We start from the raw sequence: 24,499 nt of genomic DNA on the forward strand, positions 1-24,499 counted from the left end.
AAAAAAAAAAAAAAAAAATATATATATATATACACACACACACACACACACACACACATATATATATATATATATATATATATATATCTCAGAGGTAAGAGAAAGGTATATGGATTTTTAACCACCACTGACAGGAGAAGCTCACACTATAATTGCACGGATTATATGTACCAAAGAGATCATCTGTCATGTGACATTTTGGACCAAATAACAGAGTGTTCCCTGAAAAAAAATATCAATAAGCACAAAGAAGCAATTTCTCAACAGTTGAAACCACACAAACCTGACATGCTCCAGTTTCAAATGTGTTTCAAAATTCATATTATGTGCCACCAGAGCCTAATGTCATAATTATTCATTTAACACAGAATAGCCGAAGCTACTTTCACATGGCAGATGTACTTTTTTTGTAGTCAGGTTGGCAATTATTCCAGTTTCAAGATTTGGAGAGAAAAAAGTTGTGCACACACTCACGATTTTGCCACTGAGGGGAATAGTTAAAGACTGAATACAAGCCAAGCTGTGGGCAGTTACAGAACGACAGCAATAAACCTGATTCCTTTTCTATTTGTGCCCATGAAGGCCTCAATAGTACAGTGTGACTACAGGTCTAGCAGTTATAACTTGATAATGATTATGGTGTTAAACACTCATCGTGAATCTTTTGCCCATAATCTGCCAACCTATTGATTTGGATGCCGTTTCTTTACTATGAATCGTATGTGGTCAGAAAACAAATCCTGAGTAACCTAAGCCTTCAGCAGCTGGCATCACGTTGCAGACAATGAGATGCTGTCCAAACACGCACGGCCTTGCTAAGAACATATTCACGTTTTAACACATCAATGCCAATTATAGTTATTATAGTCATGACTAAAATGCACATCTATGGTAAAGCTTTTAAATACAATTTGAATTTATTTTTTTCTTCCATGATGTGCAAAAACCGGTCCTTTTTCATTGTAACCTGGCCCCCCACTGTACCGAAACTAGTTATCTCAGATCTTGACCATGGCCTTGTTTTACAGCCAGGAAAACTACAGCCCTGAGAGCTTCAGCACGGCCACCAATGAGCTGCCCTGCCTCCTTCGAAGAAAGGCTGGGTGTAAGAGGAGACAGCGGTCACAGTGTCCCCACACCACCTGGGAACGGAGCGGCGTCCCAGGTCTCTTGGGGGAGCGAGGTCCATGGCTCCTCGCTCTAGGCCTCCATCTGGGACCACCTGCCTCAAGAAAGCCAGGGCAGGATGTGGTTTGGCTCGGACAACCTCCTGGCTCACAAACGCAGGCCAGCCCGCTTCATTTTCCACCCGGACACCCAGACACAGGATATCATCTCTTTGTCGGTTTTCTTGAGACAAACGTGGTGGTCCCAGAGGGAGGATGACAACAAATGAAACACTCCTTCCTTCATGATGAGCAAAACAGGCAGCGAAGGGCAAAAAGGGGCCAACGTCATCCACCTCATTCCACAAGGAGCTAAATACATCTGTGTGTGACTTTCATGTTAACGTATGCGGCGACCACATATTAAAGAGACATTCACATTTTCACCTTTACTCTCCCTGAAGCTCCCTCGAGAACTTCTTGTCTCATGTTCCTCAGTGGCAGAAAGATGATGAAATTTACCCCTGAGCCTGGGGGCAGGGGGAAACACGTTATTTCAAATCCCCTTGGGAGTTAAGAAACTAAAGTGAAATGAAACATCTCCTGGGCAGCCCTTGAGGTGTGCTGCCCACATGCCCCTTCAGGACAGACCTCCTGTCTTCAGCATCTGCCCCAGATCCTAGGTTGCTTTCAAGCTGAGGTCGCGCTCCCCTCGGCAGCCCCTGCCAATCACTGCCCTGGGGGGCAGGCAGGGAGTGTCAGCGCCTGGCCACTTCTGCCTGTTTCTGCCCATTTCTGGTCCTCCGTTGGGCAGCCTTGGCTCAGAAGCTCCCTGCCAGGCTGACCGGGACGAAGGGCATCGCAGACTGTGGCCCTCCCTGCACAGCTCCCCCACCCTTCCATCTTCCAGGGCTGCTACTTCCCCCACCACAAAGAAAACCTGCACCCCTACCTCCAGCTCAGCACCGCTGCCCACAGCATCCAACTGACAAACACCATCTCTGTATTTTTCCAGTCTCTCAGAGTGGTTGAATCCTTCTATTAATAGCTAATATTTGTTAACTGATTAATAAGTATCAAACACTCCTGTGAGTTGCCCTACACATGTGATCTCATGCATCCTTCCAAGGACACTAACAAAGAGGTATACCGTTGTGGCCTTCCCATTTTTCACAGGAGGAAATAAATGGATACCTGGGCAAAGGGATTAAATAGGTTCCCCAAGGTCTTGGGGCTAATAAATGCAGACTCCGGCTTCTAGATCACTGGGCACAAACTGCTCCAGGTCAAAGCCCGCTGAGTCCTGGGCACAGACCGCAGTAAGGACGTGCTGAATGTGGCTGACCTCACCAGGCTCACAGATCACAGAAGAAGAGGCTGAATGAAATGACTTAGTAGAAAGACAAGGGCAAAACAACAGGCTCTCTTCCAGCACACAATGTATTGTGGGGAAGGGGGAAGATCAGCTTTTCAATATTACCCATGCTACAGACGTTTTTACATATATAAAGAAACCTTAAATGAAAATATGATTTTTAAAAGGTCATCATCGGGACTTCCCTGGTGGCGCAGTGGTTAAGAATCCGCCTGCCAATGTGGGGGACACGGGTTCGAGCCCTGGTCCAGGAAGATCCCACATGCTGCGGAGCAACCAAGTCTGTGTGCTACAACTACTGAGCCTGTGCTCTAGAGCCTGCGGGCCACAACTACTGAGCCCACGTGCCAGAACTACTGAAGCCCGTGCGCCTAGAGCCCGTGCTCCGCAACAAGAGAAGCCACCGCAATGAGAGCCCCACGCACCACAACAAAGAGTAGCCCCCGCTCGCTGAAACTAGAGAAAGCCCGCGCACAGCAAAAAAGACCCAATGCAGCCAAAATAAATAAATAATTTTTTTAAAAAGGTCATCATCAAATAAAAGTCGAATGGATGAGTTGAAAATCTAAAATGGAGAAGTTTAGTCATCATGCAACTTGTTCACATATGAAAACTTTTATTCTAAAAATTACCATTTTTATTTTAAACGACTACCAATGATTCCATTTCATGTTCTTCAATAAACTTTGGAAGATGGTATACATTCCTTAAGGGCTCCTTAAATAAAGATTTTATACAATGCATCAAATTTACTTTGTGCTATAAACTTGGAATGTTCTGCTCCCTGTTTTTGGAGACACCAACTTTTTTTTCACCTCGAAATTTATCAGCCTGAAGAATTCGTACATTTGGCGGGCATGTGAACCTAATTTTTTTTTCAATTCTAACTCTTACAATATGGTTTAAGAGCTCCAGTACTACCGATCACATTTTTTAAAACCTTAGAGACATTCTGTACTTAAATGCATGAACATAATAGGAGAGTGTTATATTTTGCGGTTAAGCATAGTAGCAATTTTCATTTATATGCCCAAACCTGGACTCATTCTTGAAGGGTGGGGGGGAAAGCCCCTACCCTGAGCTCCCCTTATGCCAGGTGCTCATCATTATTAATAACAATATTCATAATGTGTAGCTGGACTTAACATACATTATTATTTATTCATCCTTGTGTTCCCAGAGCTCCCCAGTACCTGGCACGTGAGAAAATAACTGCAGCCCTTACAAAAACTCTACCAGGATCTGAGTACTGTCTCCTTTCACAGATGACGAAGATGCTTCAGGAACTGCCCTGGCCGTCTAGTGGTTAAGACTCCTTGCTTCCACTGCAGGGGGCGTGGGTTCGATCCCTGGTTGGGAAACTAAGATCCTGCATGCCGCGCAGCGCGGCCAAAAGAAAAATTATTTAAAAAAAGAAGAAGCAGCTGTGTCAGAGGCAGAGGAACCATCCGAGGCTGCTCCACTGCTCGCCATGGGCAGCGATCTGGGCCCAGCCACATCCCCCCACCCAGAACCCCCCCCCTGCCGTTCATGCCCCACGCTGGGAGCCACCTGCGGAGAGGGCCCGGGCGCAAGTGACCACTCTCTCCCCCTGACCTGAAGCACCTTCTCCTCCTACCTTCCAGAACATTCACTTGCCTGGCTCTTCTCCTCCCCTTCTGACCACTCCCTGTCAGTCTCAATGCTGGTTTCACTTTCAACACTGGAGGACCCAAGACTCCTCTCGCCTATGACCACACTCTCGCCCCTGGTGATCTTGTCCAGTCTGGGCTTTGAAGGACCCCCAAATTCCTATCTCTAGCCTGGCCCTGCCCCTTGAAATCCAGACTCACCTCCTCAAACTGCTTGCCAGGGCTCAGTACAAAAACCTTAGGGTCACCCTTCTCTCCTCTCTCCCTCTCTCACAATACACATCCAGCCTTCTCAGCAAATCCTGGGGGCTCTAACTTCAGAAATATCCAGAATCTGACCACTTCTCCTCTGGTCTCCCCTGGATTCCTGCATTGGCCTCCAAACTGCCCTCCCTGATTCCACCCTTGCCCCTTGCAGTCTGTTCTCAACACTGCAGCCAGAAGGAACCAGTGAGAGCATCCCCAGCCAAATCACTCCACTGCTGCCGTTAAAACTTCCCATCTCACTCAGAGTCCCAGGGCTTACAGTGGCCCCGTGGCCTCTAAGCCCATCCCCTGCTGCTCTCCCCTGGTTGTCTCCTCTCCATCACAGTGGTCTCTGTTGTTTCTCCAATGCACCAGGGCCTTTCCCTCCTCAGGGCCTTTGCATGTGCTATTTATTGCCTCTGCCTGAAAGGCTCTCCCACAGATCCCCACAGGGCTCCCCTCCTCACTTCCTCAACTCCTGACTTAAAGGTTACCTTTTCAGTGAGGCCTTTGCTGGCCTCCCTATCACAAACTGCAATCCCATTCCCAACATTCATATTCCCCCTCCCAATGCTATATAACTTATTCATTATATGTAAGTCACAAAAGAGCAAGGATTTTTGTCTGATTTGTTCAGTGTCTTCCCTGGTGCCTATAACACAGCAAACACACAATAAACATTTGATAAATGAATGAAAGAAACTCAGAAAGCTTAAGTAACTTGCCCAAGGTGGGAGAGCTCAGCTCTGACCCCAAAACCAGCGCTCTGAGTCACCATCTGTGATAAAATAAAGATGCCTTCTTTTTTTTTTAAGTAAACGGTCTTTTTATTGTCCGTATAAACAAAGTCAGGGTGGCCTTTGGTTAATCCCCCCCAATGAGGTGAATGAATAGGAGGCATGCAATGATGACACCCATGTTCTCCTCTCCAGGAGAAGGCTCTTGCCCTCCTAGGCCCTAAGGGTCAGAGGCAAGTAGGGCCAGGAGGCTCCAAAGGAACACCTGTCCAGGCCCACCATGCTGCAGAGGCCCAGGCCTGCTGCCTCCCTGACAGGACAAGGCAGTGTTTGCTACACTGCCCCTGTCCCAGTACCCCCAAGCTATAACATGCAGAAAAGCCCCAACCCCCCTCCCCCAGAAAACACTGCTAAGGCAGTCAGCTAGACTTCCAAAAGCAGCTGGCCCCAAGCCACAAAGCCAGAGCATTAGGGCTCCGCCCGGAAGGGGTCGCTATCCTAGGCCAGCAAGCAGCGGTAAAGGACATATAGGATGGCAGCAAATATCAGAAACTGAAGCATCTGGTCCCAGAGTGGGTCCTGGTGATCCTCGTCCAGAGCAGCCTCAGGGGCCAGCTCTTCTGGCCGGATGGCACGGCGGTCGAGCCACGAAGGAGGAGATGAAGGCGAGGACACGGCAGAGGTGGAGGAGTAGGTGGGGTAACAGGACAGGCCCAGGGAGCTTCTGGAGACGTTGGAAACAGGGCGGTAGTGTGCGATGCTCTGGTAGGCACTGTCCCGGCCATACACGGGGCGTTCCCTATCGTTGCCCTCCTCTTCAGAAGAGAAAAGATTGTCATCGTGAAGCTGGTGGTGAAAGGTGTCAGCAGCACGGAGTGAAGCCGAGGGCTGGCGGAAGCTCTCGGATGTGCCCGCAAACTCAGGCTCCCCGTAAGTCCTGGTGGTCAAGTAATTCTCCTCACAGTAGTCATGATTATAGCTCTTGCTCTGGTAAAGTAAGGCGTCCTCTTTCTTGGGCAGATCGTACACATCCGAGTCCACGGACGCTGAATGTAAGTCCGAGGACCGACGGGACAAAGAGGATGTGTACGAGCTCGGGGGCGAGAGGCTCCACCTCTGGGTCTCATACACGAAGATTTTCCTTAAGTAGAGCTTGCGAGCGGAACCCACGACGGGCCCGTGCGGGATGTTATACTGGCGCAGCAAGGCAGCCAGCTCGGTGTCCGACAGGGCCGCGTAGTCGTCCATGGCGAGCAGCGGGCGGCAGAGGCCTGGGGGTGGCCCGGGCCTGGTGTTACGGGCGGAGCTACGACTGCCTCAGAGCGCGACAGGAGCAGCGCGAGCGCCTTGGCAGCGGCTACGCCCGCGTCACGCCTACGTCACAATCGCGTCCAACCGCGGCCCCTGTGGGCCGCGTGCGCTGTCAATAAAGATGCTTTATCACTGCACACTCAGATACCTACAGACCTGATAAAAATTCAAACCAAGTTACATAGCGAGGGGTCCATTAACCCAGCTCATTTGCTGCTTTCATTAACCTGATATTCTCTTGGAAGACTAGGGGGATTTAAAAAACAACAATTTAGAAAAAGTAACATACACCTGGGAGCTACCCCAATCACAAGAAGCTGAAGGATGAATGCACCTCAATCCCTGAGGAGAAGTAAACAAATCAGATCAAAATACATACTTTTCCATTTTAAATAAACTTTAAAAAATCTGAGAAATAAAGAAACCAAAACCCTTACTATTAACATTTTAGCATTTTTTCCCCCTATACACACTGTTTGGTAGTTTGTGTAACATGCTACATATACAATTATGTACCCTGCATTTTCACTCACAGCATACGTATTTTCTATATTACTGCGTACATCCTTATAGCCCCCAAATTTAAGGCTATGTGGTATCTTGTCAGCAGGCAATGAACTCTAAGCTGGTAAAAAAACAAAGAACATAAGCATCAATTCCACATGGAAGCCTGAGACCGCTGCTCAGCCTGCCATCTTCAAATCGACTGCTAGCTCCACCACTGAACTTGACCCAGCTGCATTTTCCAGGGGCCAGGAGGATCAGTTCCTTTGGCAATCCTCGGGCCATATCGCTTCTGGAAGTCACAACTTAAGACCACGGGTTATTTAAGTGGCCACTGCCACTACCGTGCAAAGAGTAAGGGCTAAGTTTCCAACGGTGCCAATAACCACAAGTGTGGGGAAACAAGCAACAAAGATAGTCACCCATTCAACAAATATGGAAAAGCACTGCTGTGCGCCAGGCACCGAGGACACAACGCTGCACAGAGGCCATAGGGAAGAGGGACATCGTCAAATAGCCACAAAAACAGATTTTAAATCCCAAGAGTGACAAGTGCTACTGAGGAGAGAAATATCGCACCACAAAGACTCACAGAAAACGGGTGTTTGTAAGAGTCAGGAGGTGGAGGATGGTTTCCCAGGCAGAGAAGGCATTAATGGGGTGCAGGGAGGGGAGGTGGGAGACAAGGCCAGAAAGAAAGGTGGGGGTCGGCAGCCCATGGGCTGACCACGTTCAAGAGTTTAGTCTCCAGCTTAAACCAAGGGAAAGGCCAAGGAAGGATCTTTAAAGTATGTGCAGCGCCTGGGGAAAGGAATGTGATCAGATTTGTATTTCAGGATCATCACTGGAGCCTCAACGTGAGGCAAGAGCAGGACGGCCGTCAGAGCAGTCCCAGGAGGAGTCTGCCCCAGGAGACGTGCCAGGCGGTGTCCTACACCCAGGCCCTTTCACCAACACTGTCTCCGAGGCCCTCCACCTCCTCTCGCCTGCACCCACTTCTTTCCTCCTCCACTCTTCTCTCCTCCCGTTCTGCTTCTCTCATTGGCTCTGCCGCTCTCCAGGCCAACCACAGACAGGTCAAATGGTGACACCTCCCTGTACCTGCACAGTGGGCGGGGCTCCCCTAAATCCCAGCCATGCCCAACACAACACAATGCAGATGACAGAATCTGACCACGGGAGAGATGACTGGAACACCCAGGACAGGCTGGGGAACTATGGCGTAAGGAAAAGAGGATGGGAAAGTGGTTGGTTGTTTGCTTTTATTTAAAGGTTTTTTTTAATGTGGACCATTTTTAAAGTCTTTATTGAATTTGTTACAATATTGCTTCCATTTTATGTCTTTTGGTTTTTTGGCCGCGAGGCATATGGGATCTTAGCTCCCCAACCAGGGATGGAACCCTCACCCCCTGCATAGGAAGGCGAAGTCTTAACCACTGGACCACCAGGGAAGTCCCTGTTTGTTTGTTTTTAATTTAATGGAAAACAAGAACAAGAGTTAGGAATCCTAAAACATACCAATGCTGGGACTCACGAGCAGAGATACAGGTGGGTCTGGGGTACAGCCCGGATGTCGGGATTTTATAAAGCTCCTCAGTGGATGCTTAGGTACAACCAAAGGTGAAACCCAGTGGCATTATTTTTTTAACTTTTTATTTTGAAATAATTATTTACTCACAGGAACTTACAAAAATAGTGCACAGAGTCCCATGAACCCTTCACCCAGCTTCCTCCAGTGATGGTATCTTATATGACTAGAGTACAATAGCAAAAGGAAGAAACTGACATGGGTATAATACTGATAACTACACTATGCCTCTTACTCAGCTCTCATCAGTTTCTGCACGCCCTGATTTGTGTGTGTGTGTGTAACTCTATGCAATTTGATCCAGCGTATAGATTTGCGTAACCACCATCACAATCAAGATACAGAACTGTTCCATCTCCACAAAGTAACTCCCTTGTGCTACCCTTTTATAGTTCCACCAGTCCTCTCCCCGCCCTGTCACTGTCCCACAGCAACCAGTAATCTGTTCTCCAACTCTGTAATTTTGTCCTTTGGAAGATGTAATATAAATGGAATCATATAGTATATAACATTTGAGATTGGCTTTATTCCCAAAGCACAATGCCCTTGTGATTCATCCAAGTTGCTGCCTGTATTCATTCCTTTTTATTGCTGAGTAGTATTCCATTGAATGGATGGACTGGAGTGTGTTTTTTGTTTTTAACATCTTTATTGGAGTATAATTGCTTTACAATGTTGTGTTAGTTTCTGCTGTATAACAATGGAGTGTCACCCACTGAAGGACATTCAAGTTGCTTCCAATTCGGGGCTATTATAAATAAAGCTGCCACGAACATTCCGGTACGGGTTTTTGTGCAGACATAAATTTTTATTTCTCTGGGATGCATGTCCAAGAATACAACTGCTGGGTCACGTGGCAAGTGCAAAGTTAGTTTTATAAGAAGCTGCTAGACTATCTTCCAGACTGGGTGAACCCTTTTACATTCCCACCAGCAGCGTCTGAGAGAACCAGTTTCTCTATACCCTTGCCAGCATTTGGCATTACTACTATTTTTTTGTTTCAGCCATTCTAGTGCTCATTCTAATAGATATTAGAATACATAGTACTATCTCATTGTGATTTTAATTTTCATTTCTCTAATGGCTAATGATGTTGAACATCTTTCCACGTGCTTATTTGCCATCTGTATATCCTCTTCAGTGAAATGGCTGTTCACATCTTTTAACCATTTTTAATCGGATTTTTTGACTGCTTACTATTGCATTTTGAGAGTCCTTGATTCATTCTGAATACAAGTCCTTTGTCAGACATGTGGTTAGCAAATATTTTCTCTGAGTCTGTAACCTGTCTTCTCATCCTCTTCACAGGGTTTTTCACAGAAGTTTTTAATTTCTTCTGACAGAAGAAATCTGACTGATTTTTTTTTTCTTTCATGTTCTTTTGGTGTGATGGAGTCTAAGAACTCTTCACCTAGGCCTAGGTCCTAAAGATTTTCTCTTGTGTTTAATTCTCAAACTTTTATAGTTTTATGTTTTACAATTAAATCTATGAGCCATTTTGAGATAATTTTTATAAGGTATAAGGTTTAGGTAGAGGTTCATTTTTGCCTCTGGCTGTTCAACTGACCCGGTACCATTAAATGAAAAGACTCTTTGTTTTATTGGATTGCTCTTGTACCTTTGTCAAAGACCAGCTGGACCTATTTGTGTGGGTCTATTTCTGGGTTCTCTCTTCTGTTCCATTGACCTCGGTGTCTATCCCTCCACCAATACCACACTGTCTTAATTACTTTAGCTATTAAAGTAAGTCATAAAATCGAATAGACGCCTTCTACTTTGTTCTTCTTTTTCAAACTTGTTTTACCTATTCTAATTCCTTTGATTTTCCATATAAATTGAAAAATAAGCTAGTCTACAAAAAAACACTTTACTGGGACTTTGACAGGAACTACAGTAAACCTATAGATTTGGGGAGAACGAACATCTTTACCTTGTTGACTTTTCCAATTCACGAACATGGTATCTGCCTATCCATTTATCTCGATCGCCTGTGAATACCTTCATCAACATTCTGTAGCTTCAGCACGCACATCATGTCCATGTTTTGTTAGATTTATACCTAAGTATTTCAATTGTTTTAGGATTGATTATAAATGGTATTGTGCTTTTAATTTGTGTTTCCATGTGTTCATTTCTAGGACAGAGAAATAATTTTTGCGTGTGGACCTTGTATCCTGTGATCTTGCTGAATTTACTTATTAGTTCCAGGAGTTATTTTGTAGATTTTTGGGATTTCCTACACAGAGAATCATGTCATCTGCAAACAGGGACAGTTTTATTCTTCCTTTCCAATTCGTATGCCTTATATTTCTTTTCTCAGCATTGTGCTGACTAGGACCTCCAGTACTGTGCTGAATAAGACTAGTGAGAACAGACATCCTTGCCTTGTTCCTGTTCCTGGGGCGGGGGAAGCATTCAGTCTTTCACCACTTTTAGCATGATGTTAACTGTAGATGCTCTTTATCGAGCTGGGGAAATTCCCCTATATTCCTACTTTGCTGAGAGTTTTTATCATGAATCGGTGTTGAATTTTGTCAAATGATTTTTTTGCATCAATTGATAGGATTATGTGATTATTTTTTCCTCCTGTAGTCTGGTGATATGGTGGATTACATTCATTGATTTTCAAACAATGAAGCAGCCTTCCATACCTAGAATAAACCTCACTTGGTCATAGTACATAATTCTTTTTATATGTTGCTGGATTTGTCTTCTTAGTACTTTGCTGAGGATTTCTGTGTCTATGCTCTTGAGGGATATTGGTTTGTTGGGTTTTCGTACTGTCTGTCCGGTTTTGGTATCAAGTTGTAATGGCCTCATAAAATGAACAAGAAGGCATTCTCTCCTCTTGTATTTTCTGGAAGAGATTATGTAGAATTGGTGCCTGTTCTTTAAATGTTTAGTGGAAATCTCCAAAGAAACCTTCTAGTCTTGGAGATTTCTTTTTTGGAAGCTTTTAAATTATGAATTCAATTTCTTTAACAGTTATAGGACTACTGAGATTACCTATTTCATCTTGGATGAGTTTTGGTAGTTTGTGATATTCAAGAAATTGGTCCATTTCATCTAAATTGTCAAATGTATGTGTATAGAATTCTTTGTGGTTTTCTCTTACTGTCTTTTTAATAGCTGCAGGATCTGTAGTGATAGCCCCTGTTTTATTCTTAATATTGCAATTTATATCTTCTTTTTTATCTTTTTCAGTCATCTTAAAGATTTAACCATTTTACTGATCTTTTTAAAGAACCAGCTTTTTCACTGATTTTCTCTGTTGATTTTCTGTGTTCAGCTTCAATGATTCCTGCTCTTATCTTCATTATTTCCTTTCTTCTGCTTGCTTTGGTGGGGGCAGGGGATCTTTTCTCTTTCTAGTTTCTTGAGGTAGGAACTTAGATTATTGATTTCAGATCTTTCCTCCATGCTGACTTAAATATTTAGTGCTATAAAATTTCCTCTCAGCACTACTTTAGCTGTGTCCCATAAACTTTAATATGCTGTGTTTTCATTTTCATTCACCTTGATGTATTTTTAAAAATTTGCTTTGAGACTTCCCCTTTGACTTATGAATTATTCAGAAGTGTGTTATTTGATTTCCAAGTGTTTGGAGATCTTCCTGTTATCTTTCTGTTGTCGGCTTCTAGTTTGATTACATTATGGTCAGAGAACATACTCTGTATTATTTCCACTCCTTTAAATAAATTGAGGTCAGTTTTATGACCCAGGGTATGGTCTAACTTGGTAAATGTTTCATGAGTACTTGAAAAAGATGTGTTTTAGGCTCTTTTTTGAGTGGAGTGCTCTATAAATATTAATTAGAACTGCTTGGTTGATAATGCTGTTCAGTTCTTCTATATTCTTGCTGATACCTTATTTAGTAGTTCTTTCAAATGCTGAGAGAGAGATGCTGAAGTTCCCAACTATTATTATTGTGGATGTGTCTGTCTTTCAGGTCTATCCGTTTTTGCTTCATGTACTTTGCAGCTCTGTTGTTTGGTTCATACATATTTAGGATTGTTGTGTTTTCTCAGTATAATGACATTTTCATCATTGTGTGATGTCCCTCTTTGTCTCAGGTAATTTTCTTTGCTCTCTAGTCTACTTTATCTGATATTATATATAGCCATTCCTGCTTTTTATAAAATTAATTTTTACGTGGTATACCTTTTTCCACCCTTTTACTTTTAATGCACCTATAGCAATATATTTAAAGTGAGTTTCTTGTAAACAGCACATGGTTAAGTCACATTTTTTATCCATTCTGTTATCTCTATCAATTGGTATATTTAGACCATTTACACTTAAAGTAATTATTGATGTTAGGGCTTAGGTGTGCCATTGTATTATTTGTTTTCTCTTTATTTCCTGTTTATCATTCCTCTTTCCCCTTTTTCTTGCCTTCCTGTGAGTTATTTGTACATTTATCTATAGACGTTTTGAGTATATCTCATTGTATAGTTTTTTTATTGGTTTTTAGTTTTTTAGTGGTTTGGGGTTTTTTTTCCAGTTATTACAATATACATATGGAACTTACCAGAGACTACTGGTATCAATGCTTTCCCATTTCAAGTGAAGTGTAGAAACCTTACTTCCATTTGGGTCTTCGCTGCTGCATGCAGGCTTTCTCTAGCTGTGGCAAGCGGGGGCTACTCTTTGTTGCGGTGCATGGGCTTCTCACCGCGGTGGCTTCTCTTGTTGCGGAGCACAGGCTCTAGGCACGTGGGCTTCAGTAGTTGCAGCAGGCAGGCTCAGTAGTTGTGGTACACGGGCTTAGTTGCTCCGCAGCATGTGGGATCTTCCCAGACCAGGGCTTGAACCCGTGTCCCCTGCATTGGCAGGTGGATTCTTAACCACTGTGTGACCAGGGAAGTCCCTCTCTCCCCACTTTTTAATATTCTTTTAAAAAAAATATTTATTTATTTGGCTGCGCCGGGTCTTAATTATTTATTTGGCTGCGCCAGGCCTTAGCTGCGGCAGGCTCCCAGTTGCGCCATCTAGTTCCCTGACCAGGGATCGAACCCGGGCCCTCTGCATTGGGAGCGCAGAGTCTTAACCCCTGTACCACCAGGGAAGTCCCCTCTCCCCACTTTTTAAACATAATTTTCTCATATAGTATCTCTACATATATTGACATCACACCAGATATTATAACTTATGCTTCAACCATTAAACATAATTTTAAAAGCTAATGAGGATAAAAACGGCCTATTAAATGTACATCTATTTTTACCCGTCCACTGTTTTTGTTTTGTTTTGTTTTGTTTTCTTTCTGGAGTTCCAGCCCTCCTCCTGTTATCATTTACTTTTCTGTTTAGAGAACTTTCTTTAGCCATTATTTAAGGGTGGGTCTGCTGTTGACAAATTTTCTTTGTTTTCCTTCGTCTGAGAATGTTTTTATTTTCTCTTTATTCCTGAAGGATATTTTCACCAGATGTAGAACTCACAGTGGAACGTTCTTTTTGTTCAGCACTTGAAAATGCTGTGCACTTCCTTCTAGACTCCATGATTTCATATTAGAAATCCACTGTCATTCAAATCATTCTGCTGCTATGGGTAAAACATTATTTCTCACTCTCTGTTTTTTCTTTGTCTAAAGACAAAGAAGTTTTGAGAAGTTTGATTATTATGTGTCTTGGCATAGATTTCTTTGGGTTTATCCTGTTTGGGTTTTGCTCAGCTTCTTGATTCTGATGGTTTATCCCTTTTGCCCAATTTGGAGAGTTTTCACCCATAATTTCTTCGAATACTTTTTATTTCTATAGTCTTCTCTTCTCCTTCTGGGACTCCAGTGACACAAATGTTAGACCTAATGTTATTGTACCAAAGGTCTCTGAGGCTCTGTTCATTGTTTTTTTTTAGACTAGTTTCCATCTGTTGTCTGGACAACAGATAGACAGGGTAAATTTTATTGATCTGTCTTCAACTTCATTGATTCTTTCCTCTGTCATCTCTATTATTAAGCTCATCCAGTGAACTTAATATGGTGATTTATTTTTCAGTTCTATAATTTCCATTTTTTTAATACCTCTAATTTTTGCTGAGATTTTCTAATTATTTGTTTGTTTCAATAGTGTTTGTAATTGCTCATTAAAGCATTTTTCTGATGGCTGCTTTTGTCAGACAGTTCCAACATCTGAGTCTTCCCAGTGTTGGTATCTGTTGATTGCCTTCTCATTTAAGTTCCAATTTTCCTGGTTCTTGGTATGACAGGTGATTTTTTTTTTTTACTGTATCCTGGGCATTTGAGCTATTATGTTATAAGACTCTGGATCCTATTTAAATTTAGCAGGCACTGACCCTATTTAGATTAAGCATATAGATCCTGGGCTACTTTTGTGGGCTGTGATGCCATGACAGTTTAGTTTCTAGAGCCCTTGCAAGGCTATTCTGGTCTTCTTCATTTGTGTTACCTAGAGGTCACTCTGAAAACCTGGGTGGCATTTCACACTGTAGTTTATTTTCTCAAACTTTTTGGCACATTAATTCTGGTCAGATTCATACATGTGTTGGTCAGGATTTTGCTCAAGATTTCCTACATGGGTTTAATGAATCCCTTTCTCCAGCTCCCTCCTCCGCAACATCTTCCCCGCTATCTAGTGGAGAGGGTGAGGGGGGCCACTTACTACTGCTGAGCCCAGGGCAGAGGGTGAGAGTCCAGACTTCCCATTCGGTCTCCACTGACAATATGCCAGTAGGGAAGGAGCAAACTGCCCCAGATACAGTTTGCTATCTGTATTTTAAGCCACACACAACCAGGCTGGACTCTTATCTAGAGGCTTGGGAGGACAATCCACTTCCAAGCTCACTCAGGTTGTTGGCAGAATCCAATTTTTGAAGCAGGAGGTCTGAGGTCTCCATTTCCTTGCTGGCTGCTAGCCAAGGTTTGCTCTCTGCTCCAATAAAGTTGCCTGTATGCCTTCTCACATGACCACTCCATCTTCAAAGCCACAAGTCCTCCTCACACTTTCAATCTCTCTGACTTCCTCTTTTGCCACTAGGCAGAGAAATTTCTCTTCTTTTAATGGCTCACGTGCTATGATTAAGCCCACCTGGATATCTCTCTTTTGTAAAGTCAACTGCACCATGTAACATAACACAATTACTGGAATGATAGCTCATCACATTCACAGGTTCTGGGGATTCAAGGAGTGGAATCTTGGGGACCATTGCTAGAAATTCTGCCCACCTCACTACCACTGGGTAGAAGGCAGCGTTTAGTCCAGTGTTTAGTTAATCCAGAGTATCTGCAATCAGCATGTATCAATTCTAATGGACTCACATAGAGCATTGTTTACATACTGGTACGTACTGTTTGTATTTGTGGTACACATTTGTTTTTACAATTTCTAGCATGATGGTGTTTCCTTATATATTCATAAACATACTTTAGAAATAACATAATATTTCCAAATGTAGAACTACAGGTCACAGGCTACCAAGCCATGTGCTTGAGAAAAGATATTAAAGAGGATGACACTGCCCATCAGTCCCATTGTACAAAAGGAGTGCCCAAGCTTCATCAAGCAGCAAGTCACATGAATTTTTAAAAATATTCCAAGGCCCCTACACCAACTCCTGCCCCTACTCCAAACTTCTGACGATGCAGTGTGCCTGGAGCAGGGCCAGACTGGAGACTCACTGGTTTAGGGTCCCCTGTGGGACAGCCACACTATACAAGTTTAAGTGTCCAGTAATGATCACAGAAACATCTTACATGGTTTAGATTTTGACCTGTTAGAAAGCTGGGGGTTGAAACACATGATTCCAAAGTCCCTTTCTAAGCTCAGATTCGATAATCCGGTCATTAAGAAAATAAAACTCCATTATGCATAATCAGCAAGATCAACTCGCTCAGGGGACCGCTCTCCCTGAGTCACAAGACACCCCTCCACACACACACACACACACACACACACACACACACTTCCTGCATTGCAAGTGACAAAGCCTGAGGAATCAGCCAACTGGTGTGGCTTTTATTGGCAACACACTTGTCTTTAATTACTCCGGACCCTTCCTGGAGTACCATTTTTTATTTTTTTTCGGTACGCAGGCCTCTCACTGCTGTGGCCTCTCCCGTTGCGGAGCACAGGCTCCGGACGCGCAGGCTCAGCGGCCGTGGCTCACGGGCCTAGCCGCTCCGCGGCATGTGGGATCTTCCCGGACCGGGGCACGAACCCGTGTCCACTGCATCAGCAGGTGGACTCTCAACCACTGCGCCACCAGGGAAGCCCGAGTACCACTTTTTATAACAGCATCTAACAGGCTCCAGTTGTTAGTTTTAAGATTTTGTTCCCTAAAAGAAAACTATATATTGAAAGTTTAAAGAATAATTCGAGTTGGAATTGGTTGTTTGCAAGGGCCCCATGGATGGGGAACGACTAGATAGTCACACAACTGGATTATTTACCACTCTTAGAAAAGACAACCAAGATCCTTCTGAAAAGCATATCCTAAACACCGCAAAATAACAAGCCTCCTTACAAATGAGTAAAATGAAATATTTTCCCAAACTGACTTGCTTTCAGAATTCATAGGAAAAACAGCACCAGCCCATAAATCCAGGCAAAGATTGCTCTTTTGAGTTGAAATACCTGATTTCTGAAGAGAATCCTTTAAAATGCAGAAAACAAGTTCACAACCATGATTCTGAATATAGAATAGCAACCTGGAAATCTCTACTTGATGCCACTTGTAAAGTAACTTCGTAATTTTTTATTAACTCAAGACTAGCAGGGGCTTCCCTGGTGGTGCAGTAGTTAAGAATCCGCCTGCCAATGCAGGGGACACGGGTTTGAGCCCTGGTCCGGGAAGATCCTACATGCTACGGAGCAACTAAGCCCGTGTGCCACAAGTACTGAGTCTGCACTCTAGAGCCGGCGTGCCACAACTGCTGAGCCCACGCTCCACAAGAGAAGCCACCGCAATGAGAAGCCTGCGCACTGCAACGAAGAGTAGCCCCCGCTCGCCGTAACTAGAGAAAGCCCGTGTGCAGTAATGAAGACCCAACGCAGCCAAAAGTAAAAGTAAATAAAAGTAAAAAAGAAAAAAAGACTAGCAGAGTAACTGAGAGGCTTCTCTCCAAGTGGTACAAATGTGCAAAATATTGACAGGACACTTGGGGAAGGCAGGATGCAGCGGGTAATAATGGTGAGGGGCTTAACCCCATCAGGACAATTTGGACACCCAGATAATGCTGCCTGCTTGAGCTCAGGGTCTGGCGCCAGTCTGCTCAAGTTCCAAAGTTCTCTGCTCCTCATAGCTTGTAAGTCTTTTAACCTTAAGATGCCTCAGTTATCTCTTCTAAAAAATGGGCGTGATAAAAAAAATGGTACCTATGCCATAGAGGGGTGTAAAGGATTTAATGAGATAAAGCACGTGAAGGGCTTAGGCTCATTCCTGCCTGGCGTTAAGTGTTCAACAAATTTTAGTCCTTGTACACAGACAGACACGAGCAGATTATACATAATGCATACAAAGCCAGGCAGCCAGAATGTTGTCATTATTATTCCATAAAGTAACACAACAATCAGGGCCAAAAGATAACTGCAGGTTCACTTAGCGTGTTCCAACAGAGCTGCCTGATGAATCCAGTCAAAACCCTCACAAGTGGCATTTTAATCAGGACCATATTTGCAGAACAATGTCTAACATGTGCACCCCAGAGTAAAGTGTGACCAAAGGCCAGGTCACAGGAGCTAACACTGTCCTCCTGTGGAAGAAGTTACATTCGTAATGATACCTTGTTCCTTTTCAGGCGTCTCATTTGTGCTCACAGCCTCTGGTGCCAGCACGTCGCAGCCCGGTAAACGCTCCCTGAGGAGTTCGGCAGACCCCCACCCCCGAGCACATCACCACGAGAGTCGTGCGCAGGACGAGGCTGCGCACGCTATGAAACACGCCTGGAAAACTCGCGCCACCTTTCCAAGAGACACAAGTACCTTGAAGACAATATCCCATACGCTTCACAAAATCAGTGGCCCTTGGGGTGAAAAAGCAAAGTGAAATTGGATCCAAGAGATCTACTTCAGGGTCTCTGAGTATAGAATAGCAACTTAGAAATCTCTCTGTTATGCCACTTGCTGAAGTAAATTTGTGATTCTTTCTGAAATCAAGACAAGCAAAGTAAGCGTGAGCTTTGTCTCAGACTGGTGCAAATAGGCAAAAGCCTCACCTTCCACCTCATCGATGAAAAATATGACCATTTTCACCAGCCACTTTACACAAATACAAAAAAGGCTCTGGATATGCCAGAGAGAGATCTAAAACACCTAGCAGATGAAAGCTGAGGCAATAGGAAACCGAGCGGAAAACTGTTACACTCAGCAGAAGCCCTGCAACTACAAGTAAACACACCTCGGCCTTCGGCAAAGGGGCCTGTGGCTGCGGCGCGTGCTAGTGCTATGCGCACAGAGCGACTTAAAGATCAACAAGCACATTCTTTTAACCCCTGCTGCAGTTTCCTGCTTTCTACTCAAGAGCCTGGGTCCCGCTGCCCCTCACCAAAGGTCGCCCCCCAAAGCAGGCAGACCCGTGCATGGCGGCCCAAGCCATGGGCTCAAGGCCCCTGCCTTTTGAAATTCCTTTATCTGTCTGTGGATACATGTCAGGAGAACTCAGGAAAAGGCTGCTAATAAATCCTTTGCTGGACTCATGGCCACTGTTGTCTGTCTCTGAGGTAAGGTTCTGAAAGGGTGACACTGGTCAGTGAATCCAACATGGGGAAAATGAACCCCTGTGAAAGAGCCCACATCTGCCTCTCATGGGTGGCTGTCCTTCTGTTCTAGGTGGTAGTTTCAGGTCTCAGGAGGGCAGCCATTTTTTTTTAAATGAATGACTTTGAGGATTTCATCCTAGTGACTCCTACTATTATATCCCATATTATGGTCTATTGTGGTCTATGCAGAAAAAAAATACCCAAAACTTGGAAATGAAGCCAAAAATGATCATCGTGTGAACTTTTAACGTCATGCTGATCCATTTTCTAATAAGTGTGCCCCCCGCACCACGAAGGGTCATCTGATTCCCTCTGAAAACATAACCTGACTTAACCAACACTTTATTAGGACATTTTACAACTCTATAAACGTCCGAGGATAACATGTAGAAAAACAATAAGGTACGCCACAGCCTCTTTTTCTTTTCTGGTAGAGATGATAACCCCAGAGGTTAAGACTTTACTGTCCTCTAAGACATGAACCCATTTTGATCTTCTTTGTCCTTTTTTTAAAAATTTTATTGAAGTATAGTTGAATTTACAATGTTGTTTTCATTTTGATCTTCTTTGAACATTCCTCTTTCCATGGACGTTTTAATCAGTTCCTCACATCCTCACTGAATCCGTTTTGTTATTATGCTAGTTCTCTCATTAGATGAGTTCAATAAAACTTTGACACATGCTCTCTACTGGCATGTTTTTAACAATCTAAGAATGAGCCTTTGGTAGTTCATGGGCCCAACAATCAAATGATCCCTGGGACATTGAGTTCTGTGCTTAAGGACCCCTCAGCAGTCATACTCAAAGGTCAACCATGCAAAGACCAGCACATTCAGGCACAAATGAGGCCCCAGCACAGGTGGGACACCCCTCCTCCACAGAGGCCACATACTTAAGCAGAGAAAAACATATATGTTGAAAGTGAGGGAGGGCAGTAATTCCACTCCTACACGTATATACACAAGAGAAATGAGTGCCTGTCTCCATAAAATACCCAAACTGGAAACAACCCAAATGTCCTTCCACAGGAGAGTGGATAAACAAATTACAGTTTATTCATAAAATGGGATACTATACAGCAAGAACAAAGTACTGCTATACACAACAACATTCTGTTGTGCAAAAGTAGCCGTATATAAAAGAGCACATATTGTATGATTCCATTTACATGAAACTCCAGTACAGGCAAAACTATCCTATGATGACAGATTACCTATGAGAGGGGGAATGACTGGGAAAAGGCATGATGGAACTTTCTAGAGGGATAGAAATAAAATTGATCTGGATGATGCTTACAGAGGCACGCACTTACATTAAAAAAATTATCAAGCCATACAATTATGACTTCAACATTTTACTCTATGTAAGTCGCACGTGAAAATGAATAAATTTTTTAAAGGAGGAGGGATAAAGAAAAATATATTGGAAAAGAAGTGGATGAGAGAGAGGTATAGAGAAGAAAGGGAAGAGGGATTTTAAAAGATTCTTCTTCTACATGTACAGTAAATAAATTAAATAATAACTAACTAAATAAAAGAAAAAGAGGAACAAACCCAAAAAGCCACAGGGCCTGGTTAGGTACATTTACGGGTGCCAACAAATTTCAGCCCCAGAGCTGGCAAAGCCCAGGCATCTTCTTAACGATGGGGTGGCCGGACTGCCTGGTATTTTTCCTTTGAGAAATTGAGACAATACAGAGTTGCGGGTGGATACTGAATCCCCAAACTTTGGGGGATCAGGTTCATTTGGGACACTGATTAAGGATCCGATAAATGAATCAAGAAAATGCTTAAGGTAAGCTCTCTGACAGTGGTAACACTGGCATAAAGGTACACAAATAAACAACGGGATGCCACAAGATTACCCAATTCAGTCTGGGGACAAATGATTCTTAAGCCAAATAAGGCATGTGTAAACCCACTTCCAAAACGGTGAACTTATGCCAATATGATTATTATTACCTAAGATGTATTTTCAGCTTCTAGAACTCTCTATGGCAGTGTTCTTTATTGTTAAACTCTACGGCCTCCACCTACTGGATTTTCAATAATAGGCCTAAAACATTCCCAGTGGGTGAAGACTTGAAGATAGACTCAGCCATCCGAAAGAAGAGAAGTTTCTTTTTCTGCCAAGTCTAACAGCCACAAGTGGTACAGCCCCAGCCGGTCCTGCCACATCCTTTCTGGCCCAGGTGGAACAAGCACCTCCCAAGCATGAGACTTCCCCGCCCTGGAGGTGCTCTAGCCGAGGTGAGACAAGTGTTAGGCAAGGGCAGGGGCTTCCAGGCCAGGGGAGAGGGTCCCTTCCTTCACCACAGGGACAGCGGCACACTCGGAAGGTGGCCGGCCACATGCTAAGTGATTTCCACGCACTGTCTCCTCTAATCCTCAGACTAGCCTGATGAGGTAGTCAGGCTCGGGAGGGGGAGAAACCCAGATGGCACACTCGAGTTAGGTAATCTGAGGTGGGATTAATAAAGAGACTTTTACAAAGTAGGTGAGGTAGAGAGACGCTCCGGGGAGGCAGCTGAGGGCTAGAGACAAGGGAGCCCCAGGCCTGCCGGGATGAGGGGAAAGGAACGTAGAGAAGAAAGGGACTTGATGGGAGCAGCCACCATCTGGCAGAGGGACACAGCCAGACCCAGGCAAGCCTAGAGCGGGGAGCCGGCGGGATAACCCCTGACCTTGCTGGCCTCCCTCCCTCCCGCCATCTCCCACCAGCCTCCCCTTGAGACAAAGCGCGTGGGCCACCGTGGGGCAGGATCTGCTGCCGTGGCCCACGCTGGCCCAGCCCAAGGCCGAGCGAATGGAGCGGGCTGGATGGAGGTCCTGGCGGTGAAGCACATCACTCCGCCCTGGTCACAGTGACCAGCTCCTGTTCCCCGGCGCTCCCGGGGCTCTTCCCGCACTGCCCTCCCTGCCCTGGCCTCCACAAACGCTTATGGTGCCCCGGCCCTGAGCAAAGGCCAACCTCGAGGTTTCAGCGGCTGTGGATCTGTGGTTTGGAATAAGCCAACAGGACACATTAAAGGCTTCCAAAGCGGGGCCCACCTTCTAAACTGGAGTTGGAGTCCCTTCTCCTTCCCACGGTCCTCCCCTCTCACTCCTTCCTCCTTCATCTTCATTGAAAGCTTTGCCTCTTTTATCCAGAAAAGTCCCCCTTCCAACCCAGAATTTGGCTCAACTTCAAGGATGGTCCTTGTCCCCAAATTGGGGATTTTGTTTGGAAGGGCAAAAGAATTCACCCTCATTTACACATCAGTAGACTCAACCCAAGGGGACCCAGATGTGAGACTTTCCTCCTCTTAAAATGGGAGAGAGAGGGCTGCCAGGTTCAACTGTAGTCCAAGAAAAAATGTCTATCCTCCCACGACTGTTCACAGAAAGCAAGGTTTATCAGCATGTAACCCACAAAACTCTCCCCAGCTTTCTGCACACCAAGAAGAAAGGACAAGGAAAAAGTTAGCAGGATCCTCTGAGGCAAGATCCTGAAGAAAGATGAAACTGGCTTTCTATTTGTTCTAGACTGGGGGCGGGGTACCAGTAGAGGGCCCAGGGGGTGAAGCCTGGAGCATATCACTGTTCTTCCTCAACAACCCCCTTCCATAAAACCCTCCCACGTAGCCCACAAGGCTCTTTAAGGGGGCACCTGCTTCTCTGGGCCCAGCGTCCCCTACACCACCTGCCCCCTATGGCCCCAGGTCTTAGGCATGGTCTGGTGCCACCGGAACTACAGCAGGGGCCCCGGGGATTCCTGCACACAGCTCTCCCCACCAAGAACAGGCCCATCTGGCCCAGCGCTGGGCAGGAAGGATACAGTCCAGGGACTTTTTAGACCCACTTGGTATTTCCCTCTGGGATCAGCCTGCAGGTGATTTCCCGCCCCCCCCCCACACTTTTTTAACCTAATTCCCACTATTATTTACAACTGTGTGGTATGAAATTTCTTAACATGACTGAGTTACATTTTTTGTAATTAACCCTTCTGCAAAGAGCATAATTTTCAAAACCTTACTGAAAAAATAGATTTTACTCAATGCTTCATGGCCATAAATGGGAAAAAGAAAATAATACTGCTCCTACCAAGAAAGCAATATGATACAAAGCTAGAAACATGGCATAGTTGGAATTCTGCATTTAGTTTGACTGCTACTTGATTTAAGTGGTCAAAACTGAGTTTCACCTCCATTTTGAATGGAATGGTAAAGGGCAAGAGTCTTTGAAACTATCAAAGCATAAAAAAAAGTCCACAAATAAAACAATTTGACAAGCTTGACATTTTTCCAGCATTTTCTAAGTGATACACAGTTTGGAAAGAGAACATTCCGGGCCTTAAGAAAGTGATTTCAAAACAAGTATCCCCCGATATGAAGGGCAAAGCTATACGTGCTCCTCTTGACAGCATACAAGAGGTCAAGCTGTCAACTCATCCTCTTAAAGAGTCCCATGAAATTCCTCCTCAAGTGCCGCCACAGCTTTGGGCAGTAGAACCCACACAGGAGACAGGAAAAGGGTTTCGCTTTGTACTCACTCTTACAAAGTTGTCAGGGAACAAACCTCTCCTGCCATTGATCTGTCCCTCCCACCAGCCTCCATCCTCCTTCCTGATGTTGGTGATGATCTCACCCACGGTGATCGTCAGCTCATCGTCGTGCTGGGCCTGGTAGTCAAACTCCACTATTGCCTCCACTGGAAGGAACAGGGACCAAACAAAAACAAGAACAAAACAAAACAGCACTTTAGATCAGATGTTGGAGAAGTCCAAAGCCCAGCAGCCCTGGAAGGCCAGGAAAGTCATATTCAAGGGGCTTCCCCTCTACCAATGCTTAAAATAACAGGGCCACACACGGTTGCCCGACTTTGGTTAACCTGAGGCCTGTAGCACAGAAACCACAAAGTGCTGGTCTGCGGTCAGGCACAGGCAGAGTGGCCTACAGGTCTCAGGGCCAGCAGGGGCTTCAGAGGGGAAACCACACAATGACAGAAGGCCAACAACACTTGTGCACCACCCCGCCCCCAGACGGAGTCCAGCAACATTTCCCCAAGTGCAGAGGTGGCAGATAACTACAGGTGCAGGTTCGGCTCTCAGATGCCCTCTCCTTCACCAAGACTAGGTGATGCTAACCTCTCTGGGCCTCAGTTGTGCAAAATGTGGGTGATGATCATTCCCACCCTACAGAGATAATGCCCGCCTCTCAGCAACAACTCGTGTGAACACAGCCGATAACAGAGGGCCCCGCCAGCCCAACCAACAACTCAGACCGCTCACATCTGCGGGCACAACTGCC

The 24,499-nt window shown here is 44.8% G+C and overlaps 1 protein-coding gene and 1 pseudogene across 2 annotated transcripts in view; both read right to left on the bottom strand.

The window, feature by feature from the left end:
* The window catches only part of SH3KBP1 (SH3 domain containing kinase binding protein 1), a 436,506-nt gene that overhangs the window by 356,856 nt on the left and 55,151 nt on the right, over positions 1–24,499 (bottom strand). The window contains exon 2 of one of the 2 annotated variants that reach the window (XM_029240519.1): positions 23,743–23,900. In XM_029240519.1, the coding sequence (XP_029096352.1) occupies positions 23,743–23,900 (158 nt within the window). The remainder of the gene's footprint in view (positions 1–23,742; positions 23,901–24,499) is intronic. The other variant, XM_029240521.1, reaches the window with a different exon arrangement.
* LOC114906040 lies at positions 5,588–6,544 on the bottom strand (annotated as a pseudogene).

The sequence above is a fragment of the Monodon monoceros genome, unplaced genomic scaffold (genome assembly GCF_005190385.1).
Source record: "Monodon monoceros isolate NGI ecotype Baffin Bay Population unplaced genomic scaffold, NGI_Narwhal_1 Super_Scaffold_22, whole genome shotgun sequence".
NCBI lineage: Eukaryota > Metazoa > Chordata > Mammalia > Artiodactyla > Monodontidae > Monodon > Monodon monoceros.